Source organism: Vanacampus margaritifer, chromosome 10 (assembly GCF_051991255.1).
Source record: "Vanacampus margaritifer isolate UIUO_Vmar chromosome 10, RoL_Vmar_1.0, whole genome shotgun sequence".
NCBI lineage: Eukaryota > Metazoa > Chordata > Actinopteri > Syngnathiformes > Syngnathidae > Vanacampus > Vanacampus margaritifer.
In genome coordinates, this window is record NC_135441.1 from 27,024,948 (window position 1) to 27,047,556 (window position 22,609).

Consider the following 22,609-nt stretch of genomic DNA (forward strand, 5'->3'; position numbering starts at 1 on the left):
TGTATAGTGGAGACGGAGTGCTGTTGACCTCGACTCGGGACGTCGTGAACCGGTGGGGAGAGTACTTCGAAGACCTCCTCAATTCCACCAACACGCCTTCCTTTGAGGAAGCAGGGTCTGGGGACTCTGAAGTGGGCTCCCCTATCTCTGGGGTCGAAGTCGCCGAGGTGGTTGGAAAGCTTCTCGGTGGCAGGGCCTCGGGGGTGGATGAGATCCGCCCGGAGTTCCTGAAGGCTCTGGATGTTGTGGGGCTGTCGTGGTTGACACGTCTCTGCAGCATCGCGTGGACATCGGGGACGGTGCCTCTGGATTGGCAGACCGGGGTGGTGGTTCCCCTTTTTAAGAAGGGGGACCGGAGGGTGTGTTCCAACTTTAGAGGGATCACACTCCTCAGCCTCCCAGGTAAGGTCTATTCAGGGGTGCTGGAGAGGAGGGTCCGTCGGGAGGTCGAATCTCGGATCCAGGAGGAGCAGTGTGGTTTTCGTCCCGGCCGTGGAACAGTGGACCAGCTCTACACCCTCAGCAGGATCCTCGAGGGTGCGTGGGAATTCGCCCAACCAGTCCACATGTGCTTTGTGGACTTGGAGAAGGCGTTTGACCGTGTACCTCGGGGAGTTCTGTGGGGGGTGCTTCGGGAGTATGGGTTACCGAGCCCCCTGATACGGGCCATTCGGTCCCTGTACGACCGATGTCAGAGTCTGGTCCGCATTGCCGGCAGTAAGTCGAATTTGTTTCCGGTGAGGGTTGGACTCCGCCAAGGTTGCCCTTTGTCACCGATTCTGTTCATAACTTTTATGGACAGAATTTCTAGGCGTAGCCGAGGCGTTGAGGGGGTCCGGTTTGGTGGCCTCAGCATTGCATCTCTGCTTTTTGCAGATGATGTGGTGCTGTTGGCTTCTTCAAGCCGTGACCTCCAGCTCTCACTGGAGCGGTTCGCAGCCGAGTGTGAAGCGGTTGGGATGAGGATCAGCACCTCCAAATCCGAGACCATGGTCCTCAGTCGGAAAAGGGTGGAGTGCCCTCTCCGGGTCGGGGAGGAGGTCCTGCCCCAAGTGGAGGAGTTCAAGTATCTTGGGGTCTTGTTCACGAGTGAGGGTAGGTTAGAGCGGGAGATCGACAGGCGGATCGGTGCAGCGTCTGCAGTGATGCGGACGCTGTATCGGTCCGTTGTGGTGAAGAAGGAGCTGAGCCGAAAGGCGAAGCTCTCGATTTACCGGTCGATCTACGTTCCTACCCTCACCTATGGTCACGAGCTGTGGGTCGTGACCGAAAGAACAAGATCCCGGATACAAGCGGCCGAAATGAGTTTCCTCCGCAGGGTAGCCGGGCTCTCCCTTAGAGATAGGGTGAGAAGCTCGGTCATCCGAGAGGGACTCAGCGTCGAGTCGCTGCTCCTCCACGTTGAGAGGAACCAGTTGAGGTGGCTCGGGCATCTGGTTCGGATGCCTCCTGGACGCCTCCCTGGGGAGGTGTTCCGGGCATGTCCTACCGGCAGGAGGCCCCGGGGACGACCCAGGACACGCTGGAGAGACTATGTCTCTCGGCTGTCCTGGGAACGCCTTGGGGTCCCGTCGGATGAGCTGGCTGAAGTGGCTGGGGAGAGGGAAGTCTGGGCTTCCCTGCTAAAGCTGCTGCCCCCGCGACCCGACCCCGGATAAGCGGAAGAAGACGGACGGACGGACGGATAAAAAAATTTACGCTCGGAGGTGGTAGATTTTTCAGCGCATCAAAAAAGGGAAAATGCACATTTTGCCGACTGAAATAAACGATGACAGAAGAAGATACAGGTCGGACATTTTGACCAGACACCACACGTAAAAAAAAAAATAAATGGCGGCAGACGATAACGTAAGGTATGTTTGGAGAGACGAAGAAATGGAAATATTTCTGGAATTGGCAAAAGAAACGAGCATGAATCGTTTGTTGACAGTCAGCGGAGCGTCTTGTGGCAGAAAAACGCCGTCATGTGACGTCATCGCATGACGCGATCGCCTCCTCTCAATTTTCACAAAATAGCCACAGATGCAAAAGTCACAACATTTGCTTAAAAATGTCAAAACATTTGGACGCAAACCCCACGATAGATGCAAAGCTGCATTGATACAATGAATGACTTTAAAACGTGCTTTTATATGTGAAAACGTTCCGTCTTTAACTGAAATTATCCATCAAATCGTAGAAGCAGGAATCAATAACCTTTAGTATAAATAGCAGACAAAGTATACAGGAAATCCTCTAGAAATAATGTTAATGATCACAACATAAAAAAATAAATAAATACTGTATTCAGTACACCCACCAACAGCATTAATATTAGTGTATACATTTTTAATCAATTAAAATTTTAAATTGGCATCTTAAACTTATTTTCATTTGAACATTTAAGACTTGCGTCATCCGAAATAATCTGACGTCTTTTTCCACAAACTCCTCAGGCATCATCATTGTGTTTCGCAAGTCCAAACTCCCGCAGCCCCAAACGCTCCCTCCCTCTTTTCTTCTCCTCCCCCAACCAGTTAGAAAAGTAAGACTCACCAAGCAGTGACTGGTCGCCTTTCCCGCCGTTTGGACACACCTTTCAGGATGAGCAGAAAAAGGCGGCGAATTCCGCAGCCTGCCAGGCCCGACCAGGCGGCTCGCCGCCGCCGCCGCCGCCGCCGTGGCCGCGTCTGCAGGGAGAAGAAGAAGAGATGTGGAGTCCCGCAGTGGCGCCCGCGCGGCTGAGCCCTCGCCGGCGCTCTGGGAGCCAACGCCGGCGCTTCGGCAGCCATCGCATTCAGTCAAGATTGCTTCATACAAAAGTTGACAATGCAGCAGTCAAGGCCATTGTTGATATTCAACATTTTTTAAATAGCTGAGCAGAATAGACAACATGGCAGCCTGCAAAACTTGGCCGGGGAAAGTGACCTGGAGCTTGGCGACGCTCGGCCAGGCCGGGTGCGGGGGAAAAAAGCGCTATTGTGTTACCCACCTCACAAAAAAAATAATAAAATAAAACCCTGTGAATGAGCTCCAAAAACAAAAACAATCTGCATGTGCACATGGAAAGCCATTTGAGCATTCAGAACACGAGCACGACTGCTCACTAGCAATGTTGTTTTTCCACTACTAGTGCAACGTTTGTCCTCAAAGCACCCAATTAAAACTCATTCACTCGCAGCAATTTCCACTGAAGCAACCCTCTTTGCTCCCGGCTGTTTTACTGGATTTGGACTGATTTTTGCAAGGCCCACCGAATATCGAGTTATTTTGCTATAAAAACATGGAACCTACCAAAAGAAAGATTAGAGTCACTTCTTTCATCTGGGAAAAAAAGTCTTTTTGTATCCGTTTCGCTGCAATTAGCATTCGAATATAGCTAAGTTTCATCATTATTCACAAACCTGTTGAAAACACTGGGAAAAAGAGCTTGTTGCAACATCATGGCCCTGGTTGATCTCTTATACTCTGCTGCCACCTGCTGGCCGTTTTTGTAGTAACTACCATTGCTTTAAGCCACCTCTTCATGTCAGAAGCTGCATCAAAGCCTTCTGTATGCTCTAGCATAAAAAAAAACATAAAAAAATTTATAAATAAGTTTTGATGGAGGGAAGGAAAAAGTATTTATTTTTTTTAACTCTTTGACTGCCAAAAACGTTAAATAACATTTAGTAAAATCCTACGGAGGAGTGCCAAAGACGTTAAAAGACGTTTTTTTTCAAAACAGAGGTGAAACTAACCATTTTCTATTGTTGATTACTCAAAAACGGAATAAGGTAGAAACAAACTTTTTTTTCTGATGAAAGATGAGAGTCCAATCTTTCATTTGGTAGTATGTGTGTTTACATAGTCCAAACACATAATTTCCTATGGACCTTGAAAGATCAGTCAAAATGCTTAAAATCGGCTGGCACTGGCGACAACCCGTTTCTGAAAACGTCTGGCAGTCAAAGAGTTAAACATATTTATACGTTTTTGGGTTTGAATGAGTTGAACCTGACTTGTAATCTATTGTGCTACGCTAGTGATCCGACTAGCCCAGTGGAAGGCAGTTTGTCATTGCATACATGCAACAAGATGGCGGCAAAGCACTGAAATTGGAGATGATCATAAAGCATCAACGCCATTCATCCACAAATACACGCACATGATTTCATCTCTTAAAAAGCCAAAAAAGAGGGGCGGGGTCTTGTTGCCTAAGTGCCCAAAGCGCTTTACAAAGCCTCACATTCACACACCAGCGGTCAACTGGGAGCAAATCGGGGTCCCGTGTCTTGCGCAAGGACACTTGCGCATGGTTAGCAGGGGGTGAGGATCGAACCCACAACCTCCCAGATGAGACGACTGCTCTACCACTGAGCCACGCCCCGCCAAATTGAGAGATTTGAGAAGGCCCTGCAGGACCAGAGTCCAGTTGACATCAAGGCTGAGGCGTCTCCGCTCTCATCCCTGCAGTTGCGAGTTCAAAATACTTTGTGCAGTAATTTTAAGAAGCATATTTGAGCGACCCGAAAGAGCCGGAACCAAACAGCAAAAACATAATTTAATCCAATGTGAAAAAAGAAAACGATTGCTAATCATAATTTTATGCCTTCATACCTTGGATTGCTAATTTTGCATCTTTTCTGGTGCGAGCGCCAGGCCACCGGGGGGCAGTATAGCAAAGACATCGCAATTGTCTGAAAAAGAGAACCTTAGTGATGTCTTTGTTGCTGCGATCTTCAACAAAGCCCCAACCTGCTGCCTTGCATCGAAATATGAGCGCAAACGTTTTGGTCGCAAGCGCAGCGAGACACGAGGAAGGCTCGAAGTCGGAGATGTGTAATTAGAGAAAAATTGCAGCTGCGGGAAGGAAGGCCGGCCCGGCATAATCTCACAGGTGTGTCAGCACTTGGAGTGGGGGGGGGTCATATATACCTGAGGCGTTCTTCCTGGAAACCCAACATGGGTGCCACCCATCACACGCTATTAGCCGCCATCAAAGCTCTAATTTTACTCTAGCATTACACGCCAACGACCCCCACCTCCAACCCCCCCCTCCCCCGCCCTCGTACTTCCATCCCTCCTTCCTGGTGGGAAAACGACATTCAATCCTATTCAGGCCCAATTGGCAAATGACAGCTCTCTGCTGCTCAGATTTCCAGAAAGGGGAAGAATAAAAAATGCTTTCTTGAAGCAACTTTTACATTCGCAAGACTCGTCTCGTATTAAATGATTCCGTATAATTCCCAGATAATCACAATGTCCCATCATGGAGAGATATTAATTTCCTTAGGGACTATTGGTGAGCATTAATTTAGATGTTTGTTTTCCCTAAAGCTGGCAAAATGTGTTTTTAAATTATTACATTATTTATTGTAAATAATACAGTACTCAATTTTTTTTTAATTAAATAATTGTTTAATAATGTTAAATTTTTTGTAATTATCAATATTAAAATGGAATTATTTTTACAAAAATATATTATTTTTAATTTAACTACATAATTTGTTAGTTAATTTAGAACATGAATTATAAAAAGCAAAATAAAAAATAGCATATTTTGTCATTTGATCATAATAATTGTGAACATGCAGAATAAAAAAATATGCCAAAATAACTTTTGAGTTACAATTTTATTTTCAATAAAAAAAAAATACTGCTCTACCTATGTCAACTTTTTCGAATTAGTTTCAAAATTAACAGGTTTTGATTCATAAACAATTCCAAGGACCTTCACCTCTCTTCCTTTCTGTGACTCTTCCCGTCTCCCTTTTTTTTTTTTTGCAACCAAAAGGTCGCATTGAATTTGAAATTCATCGCCAAATTTCCCTCGAGTTTCGCTCGTGTTTTGTTGACAACTCGGCTTCCAACAGCGTGCGGAACGTTGCCACGCACGGCCGATCAGGAGGCGACGCCAAGCATATTGCGTTAACCAGCCGCCCCATTTCAATGCTACTCTTGCCGCTAATTAAGTGCTAATGGAGTCCCCCCCCCCGCGGAGAATGCTAATTAATGTTCCATTCTTCAGCGGGAGCCGAGCGCCCACTCCACGCCGGCCTAATGAGGGGGGGCCAGGTACATCTTCTCCCAGGGTGGGTTAATAAGCGACACACACAGTGGGCCACACAGCTTAAAAAAAGGGCTGGGGGGTAAGAATCGGGGAAAGGGGGGGGGGGGGGCTGCTTCCTGTTCCCTAATCTGAAGAGACCCCCCTCAGAACACTCACAATGGGCCGAGGAGCTAATGAAAAGGTTTGAGCCTGAAACTTGGAAATTAAAAAAAAAAAAAAAAAAAGGAGGCTGAGCTGAATGCCTGCATGGATGCCACCAAGGAGGCGGCTCAGGTGTTCATTAAAAAGCGCGAGATGTGAATTCGGGGGCTGAATGCGGCACAGACAAGAATACAGATCATCAAAATGAGTCATTTGGAGTAAATGGGGGGGGAACGTGACATTTGCGTGGATGCTGACGAGATGAGCTGGACTGAAAAGCTGGGCTGAAAAGTCTGCGCTCACGCGGAGAGGAAAAAGACTTGACAAAAGCAAACAACTGCGCTTGCATCATCTTCCCAAAGTCTGATTCAAAGGTCTTGGAGCCACGAGCCAGCCAAGAAAGAAAACGCTGAGCTGACTCGGCGGAAAAAATAAACCTGGACGGGATTTACCTTCATGACTGTCGGGTTTCTTTCTGCGCAACGATTGCTTGCGCAAATACACCCAACAGAACTATTTGTAGTCATCGTTGTGTAAAAAAAATAAATGAAAAAAGTTGGACTTTAGGCAACAAAATTCCGTACGGCTCCCGCAGAGTAAAGAAAGAGGTGGCGTTTTACCACATTTCTCAGACAGTTCAAGGTACGCAAACAAAATAATAGAAAACTTGGGCAAAGACCAAAAGTATTGATTTGTGAAAATAATGTGAAAGCGCCCATATTTGGACATTCAGGATTTCCACTTGATAAGCACATCAGATTTTGAGCTTCATGGCAAAAAGCTGTTTCAATAGGTTGTGTGATTTTTTTTTTTTTTTTTTTTGGTGGTTGTTGGAGAATCTAGGGAAATTTTAATTTATAGTGTATGTGATTTTTGTATGCTGTAGTTTTAGCATGATTGGGTTTTCAATTATTTTATTCATCCACTTATTTTTCTACAAAAACAAACATGCATGCATGTCATGATTTCCCAGAATTGAATAATGATGTTGCCCGAACTTGTCCGAAAGTCGCCAAACACTGGACGCTTGTTATTGCCTTGAGTTGTTCATAAAAATGAGCATTTTCAAATCTGTTTTTACACAATTGCATTTTTTTTCTTACACACTCCCTTTATTTATATGAAAAGTTACAGTTATTCTCTATAAAATGTATTTTTTTGTGAATATTTTTGGGTTCCTGGGACAGATAAAATCGTAATTACATGATTTCCTATGGGATTTATTGGCTTGGATTTTGTACCACTCAGTTTTAGTCCAACGTTCTGAAACGGATATATTTTGGAGACCGGCCTAACTACGCAGAGGCAGCTTAGACCCGACGTTGGTAATTCCGCAAGATGGCAGATCTGGGAGCGAAACGGCCTGCGCCACAATCTTTTCATTCCCTTTAAAAATGCGGTGTGCTTGTTACGCACTAGAGTTTCAACACGGCGGAAGCACATCCGGATCCGCCGGCGTTTGCGCCACAACGCAGATGCGACAAAATGTGGGAAAAGTCCTGATGCTTTGTGGTAGTTTAACAAATTAAAGGGTTAATAGTGCATCTTGACAGAAATTCCACATCAAGTTTGTCCCCACCTGGAAAAATGCTGACGTCCCTCATTGACAAACTTATTTCCTATATAGTTTCCTTGCTGTGTGGTCCCCCCCCCCCCCCCCCGACCAAACTGGTGCTGAAAAGTAAATAAATAAATTAGCTGTTTGAATGCCGAGAGGCCCCGAGAACCCGATTGAAAGATGCTAAAGAATGAATGCCCCGCGCAAGGATGCGGCAGCGACGGCGGCGGCGACGGGCGGCGTAAACACAGATTGAGGCGCCTATTGGAATTACCGGGGTGAGATAATGGCCGCCGCATTAGATTAACTTTCAGCCCCTTAAATGCAACACATTTAGGCAATCTTGTCCCCCCCCCTGCCCCCGCCCCTTTCCTAAAAACATGTCGCTGTGTGAAAAGGCCTCCCTCCCGCTATCGGGAGGCGGCGGCCCCCCGCGCGCAGATGCAGCTGGCGAGGAGCGAGCGTGGACTGTCAAGATCTAGTTAGAAAATAATTGAATTTTCATATCAGAGGGGAGCAGAGTCCCGCCAGACAAAAGGAGTGCTGAGTCCTCTGTGATATTGGCTCGGGCCCTTTGCCACGCGCATCAAATCACTATGTTAATGTTCCCGCCTTTTCTTTTCTTTTTTTTTTTTTTTGAAGGCCACTTGTGCCCCACCAATGTACAAGCGATGCCGTTTCAAAAAAAAAAAAAAAAAAAAAAACGCAACTATTGATAAGTAGGCAGAAGCCCCCCCCACCACACATACACACACTCCTCTTCCCACCATGACAGTCTCTCACCCCCCCCCCCCCCCCCCGTCCTCCCTCTTCCATTATTAAATAGTAATTTATTTTTTCTAAATCAGAATGGCAGCATGCTTTCTTTTCTCTGCAGCTTTAATTACTTCCTTAACTTGGCTGACCCTGCACGCGTACTGCAAAATATAATATAATTTTATTTTTATTTTTTTTAAAGACTTTCAACAAAAGCTCGTCTCTGGCATTCAGGGTGTGAAAATGTATCAAAGTGGATTTTATTTTATTTTTTTTACAAGATTTTGGTTTCACACGCCACAAAAACGTCGAAAACAAACTGATCCTTGCTTCAACAAGGTCAGGGACGTCCGACTATTATTAGTAGTACTACTTTTACCTGCAGTGAACCACAACCCCCCCCCCATGAGTGGACACGTTTATGACCCACAGGCAATAATAGTTTTAACCCTCCCACATGCTATAAATAATTCATGCACACTTGAGAAATGGGAGACGAATGTAGAACATCACTTTAAGAAAACAAAAGAAGACTCTCAATAGCACAGCTCAAACAAATAAATGAGGTTTCAAGTAACCATATCGAAGTGAATTGAGGAGCTTAATTTGGACAAAAACAGTGCCTTCGCGTGGCATCTATAGGACATTTTAAACCTTTCCTTAAACCTACTTTTCCTATTGACGGAGGCTCCTGGCGTGTTTCTCGCGGCCTCCTCCTCGATGCCCGACCGAGTCGCAGGCCGCTAATACGTTGTAATCCGTCTCTCGCTCTCGCGCTCACCTCCGAGGTGGCTGCACTTTGGGAGGGAGTAGGCGGGCGGGGCGGGGAGGGGAGGGGTTCCCGGGGTACGAACGACACGGCCGCCGCTGGTCTTTTGCTGACTGCCTGATAATTGAATGAGCGATTATCCCTCCCATTAATAGACAATGATACACGCAGCGCGGTCGTATGTCGGGAATATTAATGAGAGGCTGCGGCGGCCTTGATAAGGCGAGAGCTGCGCGCTTGCTGTAATAGGGGTTAAAACAATTTGCCCCCACGCGCACATACACTTTCCTCCATACTAATCCACAGTCTGACACTAAACATACACCCCCCCTCCCCACCCCCCACACTCATCCCGCCCGGCCAACAGCGCCGAGCCGCCAAGGCCGAGGCGCCTTTGTGTGTCGTCACGGCAGAATGACATGCTAATCATCAGCAACATTGCTGTTTTGTATACAATGTAAACTCTACATCGCAAGGGTTACGTTGCAGATTTGACCCCCCCCCCCCCCCCAACACACACAATAAGTGAAAAATACAACTAGCTGCCTTAAAATGGAAGTCTACCCAATAACATTTCTTGACAATAATATGCAGTCTAAATACGGTATTCTGGTTAATATTGCGTTAGTGGAAAATGAGTTAAGCAGCAAAATGCAGCCGTTTTTGTCCATCTCAGGGGGCGGCCATTTTGAACACTTGCCCGTCACCTGAAGATGACATCAATGTTGCTCGGGTAACAGCCAATCACAGCGCAGCTTCAGAAAACAGGTGCGCTGTGGTTGGTCGTGGCCTGAGCAACTGCGACGTCATCATCAGTCGACAGCAAGTGGCAAAATGGCCGCCCCCTTGAGATGGATAAAAATGGCTGCCTTTTGCTGCATCGCTCATATTCCACAAATATCATATTTAGTGAGGTTCCTTATAACATATTATTGTTAAGAAATATATAAGGTTGACTTCCACATTTATGTCAACTCATTTTTGAAGGTTAAACAATACAAACAAAAATATTGGACAAATGTTGTTACCATGCACTTCGCCCCCCCCGAACCCCCCCCCAGATAGTTCTTTCCTTTGGAGCTTTCTCTCCTAGTCGGTCGGCTTTATCGCGCTCGGGTTCCCACTAGCAGTTTGAAGCCGAAGCAAAAGATACGAGAGCAGCCGAGGCGGCGGCGGCGGCGAGTGTGACGTCACGCTCGCCTGTGCGACAACAGAACAGCCCCTCCAAGCCCATCACATTTCCTCAAAGGTTACAGCGAGTGGCGCTGGGGGTGAAAGACTTTGTAAAGAACAGGCCACGCCAATCAATCCCTAACATCTGTTCTCAATGGGAAGCAATATTTCCCCTTTTACCTCGCGATAATTGCGCTTAATGCCGTGAAGTACCTTATCACGGGGGCCGACGGCAAAAGACAGGCCCGTTGCCGTGGCGACGCCGAAAGCCATCGGTTTCCTTTTCAGCCGGATAATGAACTTCCCTCCTCGCCGTGTCACTCCTTGAACTCCGCCGCCGCATTCAGCCGCCTTCCCGCCGTCCTTGAGATGCCTCGCCTCATCCCGCCTCAACCCTGGAGAGCGGAGAAGAAAGAAACAAAAAATAAATAAATTTAAAAAAAAAAGAGAAAAATGTCCAATAAACGCGTCACTTAAGGCCAAGGTGTGTGTGTGTGTGTGGGCTGTTCGCTATCATTACAAGTCACTTTTGTTAATATGATGACCGGATTTCTAAACAAGCAATTAGAATTAAATAAATAATCCTGACAGTAGCCCATTAGTGAAATGACCTGTACCAAGAGAGCGCCATTTTCAAACAAAATCTTTCAAGTATGAAAAAAAAAAAAAATCCTTCCAGTACGTAAAAAGCAATTCTACAACTACGGACAACAGTCATGTGACTTTTGGCACTAAATTTCTGTGCCCAAACTTCAAGATCCACCCAGTAAACTTTACAGCAGGGGACGTGTTTGACCCCCTCCGAAAAAATATATATGCGTGGCCCTAATACGCCGTCGTAGATTATAAATGTGCTAATAGTTAATGAGGAAAATATTTTATGGCATTCATGAAAAACTCACAGTTAAAAAATAATAATAATAATAAAAAAAAAAGTTGGACGAATTGAACCTTTCAAGGCAACAAATTTTGATCAAATCTTAGGTCAGAAAATTTCACTTTCACTTTTTTTTACATTTTGCTTTAGTGAAAATTGTAAAAGAGTTGACAGAACCTTGGATTGAAGCCCAACGTCATATCTTTTGGTCCAGCCAGCGTGTGTGACCTCTTTGTGTGTTCAACCCTGTTGAAGTGGCGGGCAAAGTCCCTGAACTGCAACACCTGCGATCAATCAAGCCGCACCTGTTTAATTGAATGACATTGAATGCTGCATTCGAGGAAAGTGGAAAGTCGGACTTTTCCCACTTCATACCAGGAAGTATGCACGCGAACGCCCCTTTGAACTTGGAAACTTGAGTTGCAAAGTCGGAAAAGTATCCCAACTTTTAGTTTAAATCTGACGTTGCTTGACAATGGCGAACCCCGTAGGAAAAAAAGACTGCGAATGGCAAAACATCATTTACACAACCTATTTATTTATTCTAACTTGAATTTAGTTATTCTAGAAAAAAAAAACATTATGTAACCCAACGTGATTTCGACTGACTAACCAGAACAAACTATTTTTCATCATCAGCCATCTTTGTTGTTTACATTCGCTTCAAACACTTGAGGTCGGAACTGGGAGGTTCCAAGTGGGTCATTTCCGACTTCCCAGCTTCCTCGAATGCAGCATTGAACTCCGTTTCAAATGAAGGAACAGGCCAGAGTGTTTACTTTTTTTTTCTGCTTGACATTCCTGAGTCCACCAGTTGCATCGTTGCAGTAAGGTTTGTTTAGCTGAGTACTTCTGTGCTTTTGTGTTAACTTCTCCACAGTGTACGAGATGTACTTCAAAGTTTTGTACCTTTAAGTACTTGTGGGATTTTCAGATTCTTTTTTACGTAAACACTTTTTCTTCTGCTCCTCGGTTACCGTCCTTCATCTGTGGCTCCGCCCATCTGCTTTCGTTAATTAGCAGTAACACTTGTTTTGTTCTCGTGGCGACCTTTCGTCGCTGTCGTTTTAGGTTTTTCTTTATTGCGCAACTTTGGTTGGAATGAATTCTTGTCACCCAACTCAATAAATTGATTTGCAACAAGTTTATTATTATTGCTATGAATATCAATCATTTATATATTATATATGTAGATTTTATATATTATTATTATTACATTTATATATATTTTTATTTCGGTTATTATTTATTTATCATTTATACTTCCAACTTAGATTTCTGTTTTGGGCCCAATAATAGTTTAGTTTTCTTTGTTTTTTTAAACGCAACGTCTAAGTATAAAGCACAAGACGGTATTTACATTTAATGTTTTAATTCAATTTAATCTAATAAGATTGATAAAAAAAATCTTCTCTCCGATAACAAACGTAATCAATTAAATTCGACAAAGTAGACAAATGCATACAATTCATATTCAACACATTCAGATATGGGAGAAAAAAAATGTGTCTTTTATGATGGTGGTCACAACATAATTGGCGTTTATTGGCATTTCTTATCGTATAAAAACGTGAAAAATGCATCTGAAGGTCCTGCGAATAAATGGACTTAAAGCTGAGGGAAACGTATTTTGCGGTGAATACAGTGCGGCGAGGCGAGGCTATTTGTGCTGAATAGACGTGTGACATGTCCTCCCCACAGCCAATTTATTTTCTCATACTTGTGCAAGGACACAAAAAAGGAAACATGTTTTTTTTCCTCCTGCAAATGTCACGAATCAAGTTTTTGATCATAATAGTCCTTCGTGTCCTTGAGCGCAGAAATCTGAGAACATCACATCCTTTACTCACTGCCGTCTGCAGAATAATAATCAAAAATATATATATACACTAATGCTAAAAAACCAATGCGTATCCAAGGAGCCTTGAAAGAAAATGCTAATTAAAGAGCCTTTATTACATTTATCCAACATTCATCGGTTCATACAGAATTTTAGGACAGTTGTGAATATTCTCTACAATGACAAAAAAATGTATTCTCATCACATATGTAGTCATAAGCAGCATATGACAAACAAATGTGTTTAATCACACACACTGCAATGAACTATACTAAAACCGTTCAAATCCCATGAGTGCCATTAATGTGTACGTGCAATATTAAAATGCATTTATTGGTTATATCCCGCCTAAAATCACATTTAAGTGTATTTAGTAATAAGTATAGATGTGTCGTTACACATAAGTGTAGTCTAAAACCATTTAAATTCCGTTGAGTGCCATTACAGGCTGTATAGGTTATAACTCATTTGCTTCCAAAAAACGTTCTATTTTAAATGATCTAAGTGTCCCAAAGACGTATTTATACATTTTTGTTTCATGCGAAAGCATACAGAAGGCTTTGATGCAGCCTCAGAACTGAAGAGAATTCTTGAAGCAATGGTAGTGATTACAAAAATGGCCATCAGGTGGCATCAGAGTATAAGAGATCAACCAGGGTCATGTTGAAAAAAAAGCTCTTTTCCCCCACAGTTTTATCCAGATTTGTGAATAATGATTAAATTTAGCTATATTCTTATGCTAATTGCTGCAAAATATGGAAACTGATAGAAATATACTTTTTTTCCTGATGAAAGAAGGGAATCTAATCTTTCTTTTTCCATGTTTTTTTTTTATAGCAATAGAACACAATATTCTGTGGGCCTTGCAAAATCAGTCAAAATCCAGTACAACAGCCGGGAGCGAAGGGGGTTGCTTCAGTGAAAATGGCAGCGAGTGAATGAGCAGCGCCTTCTTAAAGGTAAAAGGAATTGGACCAAAACAATACGTCTTGACCTCTTGCAACATGCTATTAATTACCAAAATAATAATAACGGGGCAAAAACATCCTCAGGAATAATAAATACAACAGACGTGTTTTTCTTTGACGTGACAAAAATGACAGAAAGCAACTTTTAATGTAAGCGTAGACAAAAATGTATATTCATATCTCGGCAATGTGTCCAAGCCAAAGTTGAAACCCTAAACCTTATTTGAAACACAAATTGACTCTTTGAACCGCTAAACCCAGGCTTGGACCCAAAATGAAAATTCAAACATTGTCCTTGTTTAGAACTAGACCGCTGGTCTGAAACCCTAACTTTCAAGTTTCAACCACAATATTAGCATAAAACCCAAATATTAATAGAAACCCTGACCCTTGTTTATTTGAACCATCTAACTTTTAACTTGACCTTCTAACACTTGTTTTTATTTTTAACTGTCAAATTTCAAACACTGGCATTTAAAAAAAAAGTCTAAAAATATTCAATGTATTAAATGGAACATGTTGAAGTCAAGCATATATATATATTTTCCCCTTTTTATTTGTTTGTGTTTTGTTTATGGTGAAAACAATGATAAATTGGAGTAGAATTTAAACTTTTTTATGGTAGAAAAAACGTGTGTTGGAAATATGATCAAATATAAAACAAGACAAACAGTATATTTTCCACCTCAATTAAATTTTTGAATTATATATATATATATATATATATATATAAATATATATTTTTTTTAAGTCTTAAATCTTGAGAGATTTTTGTGCCATCTACGTTTGAGTTTGACTTTAAGATGTCAATTTAAATTTTTTTTTTTATTGATGGGGAAAACTGAGTTGGAAATTTGATAGTAAAACAAGAATCAATGTAAAAAAACAAACTAACATTTAAATTCAAACTCAAATGGCAAAAGAAAAACAAACATGTCATCCGACACAGTCGTTCGCCATAAAAATTAAAAAAAAAAAATCTAATAAATCAGGTTGCACAAATGTACTTCATCATCACACCACAAGGGGGCGCGGGTGATCTATTATTGCAGAGGAGTTTTTGAAAAAGTGTTGAGCGTCTCATGGGGATAATTCGATTGGAATACATTTGTCCAGGTTATGGCATTTATGTCTTGGGAAATGTCACGTCAGTCCAGAAAAAGAGGCAGTGAATGAATTGGAAAAGTGGACACAAGCGGTTGTGGTGTTTGTTGATTTTTAGGATTTCCTTTTTTGTTTTATGCTTCTTTTACTGCATGAAGCTTTAAACAAACATCAGTTCAACATATTTGCAGGAAGTGGCCTGATACTGACGAAAGTTTCAGGCCTGCTTTCCCGACCAATTCCAAGCCGCAAAGCTAATAGAGGAATTGTGTGTAGGAGGTTTGGTTCGAAGAAGTTACTTCCAGATCCTCCATGTTCCGCCCCCCCCACCCGCCCACCGCTTGCGCCCCTCCTCGGGAGAGAGCAAATGAACAGATGTCAAGAAAGACAAAAACAGCCGGCAGCTGTGCCGTTCACAATAGCGACCCAAGCTAATAATATTAGCTGATGAAAATCATTCACAAAAATGAAAGTCAAGGACATTTTTGCAAAATGAAAGTTTTAGTTTTGTGAACATAGTTGAACTTTGCTGGGGGGTTTTTTCATTCTTGTTTTTCATTTTATTTCAGTCAACGAAAACGTCTTAGCATTGACATTTGAAGTTTTGTTGAACTCCTTGTAAAGTGAAAATAATAATAGGTGATGAATCATGTCATTGTGAATTTAACAACACAGAAAAAAAGTGTTAGCTAACATCCTCAAGTGCAATATTTGAAAAATGAAGCCTTTGTCCATCCTCAAATTCTGTCCACTGAATACTTGGGATCGCGTCCTGCTGAACTATCAACTGGCAGTCAATGCTACTTCTCCAAGCTGAGAAAAAAATGGATGTTACTTTGTCAACAACGTCAATCTGAAGCCTACACGTAACTACAGTACGTGTTTGAGACGCAAAAATAAATCTTCTGCTTGAAGCCTCCAGTGTCCAGAAAGTAAAAATCCTTTAGCTCCTGGTGCTAGCTGGCTAGCTAGCTAGCTCCTTAGCAGGTAAACAAGCAACCTTGGGCGCTAGCTAGCTAGCTAGCTAGCACCCGGGTGGGCAAGGTTTTTACTCTGAAATCGGTCACTCCAGCACCGTCACACGGGACTTTCCCGCCCCACTCTTCTGCCTTTCTCTCTGTGACCAACAACGAGGCGCTCTAAAGAGGCTGTATGTCCAACCACTTTTCCAAGAATGTTGTAACATTAAATGTATTTCGATTTCGAAATCCAAAATGGCGACCAGCTTCAGATCTTCATCTTTTTTTCCTCTCCATTTTGGGCAACTGCAGTTTATCCAAGCAGTGCAAAACAAAAAGCGAACCTTCCATTTTCTACAATTTTTGCTCTTCAATGTTGACTTTAGCGTCCAAGCTCTTGTAGACCAGAGCGATGCCGACGTTCTTATTGGCGGTCGCTTGACTCCTGGTGTCCCGCCTTCGCCCCGTCAGCGCGGACATCAGCCTGGCGCGGTAGTGGTCGCCGGCCAGAAAGTACAAAACGGGGTCGATGCAGCTGTTGACGCTGGCGAGCGGCCTGGTGATCTTGTAGGCGAAGTTGACGATGTTGAGCGTGCGGCAATCCAGCCGCAGCACGCGGGCGGCGTAGTAGACGGTGCGCGTGACGTGGAAGGGCACGAAGCTGACGGCGAAGACCATCAGCACCACCACGATCAGCTTGACCGACTTGTGCCGCGACGCCGGGTTATTGCCCGCCAGGCCGGGTCGGCACAGGGTGCGCGCCATCCGGCAGTAGCACGCCACGATGACCAGGAAGGGAACGGCGAAGAGAAGCGCCATGACGGCCGAGCTGTAGTCCACGTACTCCTCGAAGGCGTCCTGGCTGGTGGTGTCGTGGCACAGCGTGTCGTTGTCCCGCCTGGACGTGGTGACGAACACCAAGTTGGGCACCAGGCAGACCACCACCGCCGCCCACACGCCGGCGCAGGCCAGGTGGGCGTGGCGGGCTTTGACCAGGCTGAGCGCCTTGATGGGGTGGCAGATGCCCACGTAGCGGTGCAGGCTGATGCAGGTGAGCAGCAGGATGCTGCAGTAGAGGTTGGCGTAGAACAGGAAGCGCACCGCTTTGCACGCCGCCACGCCGAAGGGCCAGTGGCTGCGGTTGGCGTAGTAGTAGATGAGCGTGGGCAGCGACAGCACGTACAGGAAGTCGGACAGCGCCAGGTGAAACATGAAGACGGCGCTGGCGTTCCACGGCCGCATTTTGATGAACGTCCACAGGGCGGTGGCGTTGAGCGCCAAGCCCACCACGAAGACCAGCGAGTAGGAGACGGGCAGCAGCACGTACTTGAACTCCTCGTCAAAGCGGCAGCTGGCGTTGAAGACGGACGTCAACGCCACAGACTGGTTGGACTCTGCTGGGATGGACGCCGGCGTTGCCATGACGACCGCTGGGCTCCCGCGTCAGAGTCGGGAGGCGGCGAGGGAACCATCCGAGGACGAGGAGGCTCTGAGGTGCGCACACGGAGAAAAGGTTTGCGGGGACCAAGGTTTTGATGCCTAACCCCTTCAGACCCAAATTTTTTGAGCATTTTGACGAATATCGGTATTGGCCTCTTTTTTTTCTTTCTAATGTAAAACCATTTTAATCTCAGGGAACTATTTATTTGAATTTTCAGTTAACTTACTAAGAGATCCTGCTGACCCTGGGAACCTTCTGAACCTTTTGTTTGTGATCGACATTAAAACAAAGAAATGTGAAAGTTTAAGATTTCAGATATTTTTACATTTTGGGAAAAAAAAAAATTACTGTAGAAAACTATACTTACTTTACGTTTCAAATAGCAATTTGACAATTGTAGCTTACCTGACTTTATTACACATGACTTGGTGAAACAAAATGTACACAAGTCGTACTATTAACCTTTTTGTTTCAAGCCTTGGTATCCTCCCATCTCAACCTCCCAACATGGCGTACGAACAACTACCGGCTGCCAGTCACGTGATTAAAGACAAAGATCCTTAAATTGAGACGTGAGTAGTGAGTACTTTTATCAACCGTGGCCTTACAATTCTGAGATATTTAATCATAAACCCGAGTATTGCAAACGTCTCAAATATCAACATTCTCTAATAAGTTAAGTAGTTTCTAAAACATTGTACTGATAATCGAAATAATTCAAATTGTTTTCAGTGTGGTGCAGCCACATCACTAAAACTTTACCTAAGGAATATCTATTTGACTGTAATAATAATGGGGGGTAGCATCATTAGTAATCCTATTAGTTTTTCGATCGTAATAATTAGTAGCGCTTTTGTGTTGGCATGTGTAGGCTACTGTACTTTTAAAATCTGACTTTGACTTTTCGGCTTAACTACGGTGTACAAGCGCCTAAAATGCCCATGCATGTCCCAAAAACTACTCCGAGATTGTTGTTCCGCGCATTCCGCGTGTACACACTTCGACACACTTCGAGTGTGACAAATTGTGTAAAAAAAAAAAAAAAAAAAAAGTCCAACTGACAGCGTGTGTCCTAGAAGCAGTTTCGTGTAGTTGATCGTGCGTCGGTACCTGCAGAATTGGAGGTGCTCGCTTCCCACGAAGTCCTCCCCACTCGGGAAGTTGCAAGGGGACCCCCGCAGGCGCCCTGAGGTGCCCCTCGGCATAATCTTCTTTTCGATGTTCCGTACAAAGTCAGCGGCTGATGTTCGGGTGCGAGCCTGGCTGCAGTGCATTAGACACGCCGCAAAGTTATTTGGGGGCTGCTGGGTGGGTCGAGGTTTGCATGCGCGCTCCTGTTGCAGAGACAGGAGCGAACCGTGCGCGCTCACGAAGGAACGCTGCTGCTGATTGGACACAAAAAGAGATCACGCAATTTACTTTACATTTATTTTAAGGTTCAAATTCTGCTTTATTAACGTGCACAATAAATAGAGCTATATTTCCCAACTTGTAATGTTCTTACCTTAAAGTGGAACTCAATCAAAAGGAAGTTCAAATACTGTGATTTGGTCAATTTCATCAAAGTTTGATTCTATTTTTGAGTGAGAGCAAATATGATCTGGCATGGTGTTAAATTCAACTCTTAAAGATGTAAACTTATGAGCACGGGTGTGGGGGGGGGGATACCTTGTACAACATCGTGTGAACTACAACCACATACGCAACGCATTATGTAATCCTTGCTCGAGAAGCGTTCAAGTTCAATCAGATATCCTGAAAGTGCATACGAACAGAACTTTGGGATGATGTTCAGAGGTCGTTTACTTGAACAGGAACACGCAAGCAACAAGGCAAACGCATGACTTACACTGTCGCGACCTTCCCGATGGTCTTCCGGAGCCTCCAAGAAAGCTCCCCGAAGATGTTGAGTCATAGATTTGAACAGCTGCACCGTTTCCGTCTTTTGTAAAGCGCATCCTTCGGGGGGCCGGTCCGTTTGGTTTCACCTGCTTCGTTCTCGTCATGCAACAGCAATGTGTGATCGTAAAGACATAAATGTAACGTGATGATTGGAAGGCTCCTCTTAATAAGTTACCACGGATTTACTTTGTGTCCCGCATGAGATGGCAACAAGGATAAAGGTCAACCAAAATTGAGCTCTATTATCTATTTCAAATCAGACTGTAGCTTATAGGATGTGCAGGTGTCCCTAATAAAGTGTCTGTTGCGTGTATACAGAATGTGGTATTGCGCAGGTTAACAAAAACAGAGATTAGAGAAAATATTTTGTGTGTTTTTTTTCTTCCCCCTTTCGTGAATGTGCTGCCCAAAAAAAAAAACCACGTCCAGGTGATGACATCATGGACAAAGCAGCTCGAGGTCGGTAAACAGACTAGAATTGTTTGGCTGTGCCTTAATCAGTAACTACAGCAGCAAAACGCACACGGTCACTGTCACACGAGGACTATGTCGAGGGTTAACGTGGGAAAAACCGCTGGCGAGGTTTTATTTTGCAGCCAGACAAGAGAATTTGTCCAATCGAGTTGGGGGTGCGTGTTGCCCGGTGCTGTGCGATTGTGCACTTTGCTCACTCAAACGAAAGAAATATTATCTTCTGCCCCTGCTGGTCGACTGCAAGACGGACAAACGGGATCGCTCGCTGAAGGTCATCGAATGCACTTTACTTGTGGACAGACAACAGACAACCAGCGCTGATTAAGTGACACGATAGAAAGAGTGCAAGACGGCAAACAGAGCCGAATTGACTTGGCCACGTATGCACAGTATGGATTTGATGCCACTCTATAGGTTTGCTTGTGGCCTTTTACAAGCTCGGGTCAGGCTCAATAAAGTACGCTCGGTGGGGAAAGAGTGGATGAAAAGCGAACACTTGCCTTCCGATAATGCAGACAAAACGGAGCCGACCTGGAAACAAGAATTCAGATTATTTTCACGTGGTTGACATTTTTGCATTGAATGCGTACACGCTGGTCCCTTGGAAGTCCAACAATTCATTACGACTTTCAATGCTATCATCTCCATACACTCTAAAAAACAGTTGGGTCAAAAATAACACAATTATGGGTCGTACATGGACCGAAACTCTACTTGGGTCAATTTGAGTCAAGAAATGGGTCTTTTAGTGTAGAAGGACTCATGATTATTGGTAAGATCCTTTACTTGTGTCAATTTTTTTTTGTCATTTTGTATAATAAAAGCCAGAAAGTTGGGTCAAATTGACCCATAAAGTGGATCGGTCCATTTTTGATCCATAATTGGGTTACTTTTGACCCAACAGTTTTTAGAGTGTAGGACATCGTTTAAATTCAATGACAGTTTTTCCCTACATCATCACGATTCGATTTGCAAACTACTTGAACCAATTTTTGGATGTAATTTTTGGAACGCATCCTCTCTTTGCTTTGGCACCATCTTGTGGTGTATTAGTGGCAAGGAACTGCATTGAAATGAGTTGAGGAGCTTCAATTCGGCATGAGTAGTGCTTGGCCGCCATCTTGTGGCCTCTTAGTGCCAAGCAACTATTTTGAAATGAGATGAGGGACTTTGAGTAAGGCCTGGATACAGAATGCAGTTTGAGGCGTGCCGCCACCGCCACGTCGGGTGGACCTAAACGTTTGACTCCGCCCACACGGATTTTCCACCTCAAAGCGCCTTCTTCGTTTCTTGTTAAGCTATTACCCTGGCTGCTTTGTGTGCCATCTTATAACCCGAACCCTATTGAACAACGAAAATTAAAAACTGAGTGAAACCTAAATACTAAATAACTAAATAACCGTCCGAGGATGCGCTATTTGCTGGGGACGTGCAGTACTGCACTTCGGCATCTTCCTCAAACCGTTTAGTTAGCTTCGCCCCGGATGACCGATGGTTGAGTGTTTGTAATTTTCGATACGCAATGTTATGCGTTTAGAAAAAATAAAGTCATAAGACGGCGCATCATTAAATCTGCAAATTTCGTTGGAAAAAAAATTGTTCAAACCATTTCGAAAAAATCCGTGTGGGCGGAGTCAAACGTTTAAGTCCACCCGACGTGGAGGCACGCCTCGAATGGCACTCTGCGTCCAGGGCTATTTGCTTTATTGAGACAAAAGTAGTGCTTTGCTGCCATCTTGTGGCATAGTCAAGTCATGGCAGATTAAATAGCAGCAGAACACTGGAATGCCGTTAAGAGGTTAAAATTCACCGTAAACATTGTTACTAAACCAAAACAGAGCCAACTGAACATTTTGGTGGTAAGTTCCAATTTTAGTTCCATCGATGTTGTTAACATTTTCCTCTGGCTTATCATCATTGACATCGTTGTGATTTTATTAGCAATCACACTCGCTGCGAAAGCTAAAGTAAAAGACAAAGTGTAAAAAATACAGATTGGAAAACAAGTGAGATTAGACAACAGTTTTTAATCGCCGCCTGTTTTCGATCATGTTCCAAATTCTTTTGACTCTCGGACCACATTTTTGTTCAAATTTTGCCTTGTCTGACTAACCGAAGCAAATGAGGGAGATACCAAACCTGACCGAGTTCTGATCCAGTTAAGAAAAAAAAGCACAAAGTGATCGCCGACGTGCAGCAGGAAACACGAGTAGAGCGATTGAAGAAAAGTGGATTGGAAGCAGATGTCTTTTTCATCGGCTTGTTGCTTCAACGCAGAGCAACGGTTGCTGAGAAGCGGATCCTGAAATTGCACACGTCTGACTTGTGAAAATCAAGATGTACTTCAAAAACTCTTGTTGGATGGAGGCATTAACATCAAGACAAAATCCCTGAAAAGTTGAAGCTCGCTCAACAAATGCTGAAATGAAACCTGACTAACGTCGTCCTTTTGTCCCAATCTTTTTCTTTTTCTTATTGAGCGTATGTCAGTTCCAGTTCCTGGGCAGGTTCTCCAAGATCCGGCGCCGGTGGCAAGAGTTGGTCACTCCTGCAGCGCGCAGATCGTCTTCCGTGATGCCGCTGTGGAGGGGACACATTTTACTGTGGCACTTTGAA

At 44.0% G+C, this 22,609-nt stretch overlaps 3 protein-coding genes across 13 annotated transcripts in view; all 3 read right to left on the bottom strand.

Annotated features, from left to right (window-relative positions):
- Positions 1–11,615, bottom strand: part of sox3 (SRY-box transcription factor 3) — a 110,441-nt gene extending 98,826 nt beyond the window's left edge. For all 7 annotated transcript variants that reach the window (XR_013295588.1, XR_013295587.1, XR_013295591.1 and 4 more), the window contains exons 1-3: positions 11,483–11,615; positions 10,642–10,823; positions 2,536–2,669 (exon numbers count right to left, since the gene is read on the bottom strand). The gene's annotated coding sequence lies outside the window, so the exon portion shown is untranslated. The remainder of the gene's footprint in view (positions 1–2,535; positions 2,670–10,641; positions 10,824–11,482) is intronic.
- Positions 11,616–15,560: 3,945 nt separating this feature from the next.
- On the bottom strand, positions 15,561–21,215 carry LOC144058825 (P2Y purinoceptor 4). Of its 3 annotated transcripts, none has more exons than XM_077577396.1 (3): positions 19,467–21,215; positions 18,728–18,880; positions 15,561–17,665 (listed from the first exon to the last, which is right to left on the bottom strand). In XM_077577396.1, the coding sequence occupies exon 3, from the start codon at positions 17,596–17,598 to the stop codon at positions 16,531–16,533; it is 1,068 nt and encodes a 355-aa protein (XP_077433522.1). In that variant the 5' UTR covers positions 17,599–17,665; positions 18,728–18,880; positions 19,467–21,215; the 3' UTR covers positions 15,561–16,530. The 3 variants fall into 3 exon arrangements, with proteins under 3 accessions (XP_077433522.1, XP_077433521.1, XP_077433520.1); XM_077577395.1 differs by having other exon boundaries at positions 18,728–18,999; XM_077577394.1 differs by having other exon boundaries at positions 18,728–19,002.
- A 785-nt stretch (positions 21,216–22,000) lies between these two features.
- inppl1b (inositol polyphosphate phosphatase-like 1b) overlaps positions 22,001–22,609 on the bottom strand; it is a 32,220-nt gene continuing 31,611 nt past the window's right edge. For all 3 annotated transcript variants that reach the window (XR_013295490.1, XM_077577392.1, XM_077577391.1), the window contains exon 27: positions 22,001–22,573. Coding sequence is in view for 2 of the 3 variants with exons in the window: in XM_077577392.1 (XP_077433518.1) it covers positions 22,480–22,573 (94 nt within the window). In the remaining variant the exon portion in view is untranslated. The remainder of the gene's footprint in view (positions 22,574–22,609) is intronic.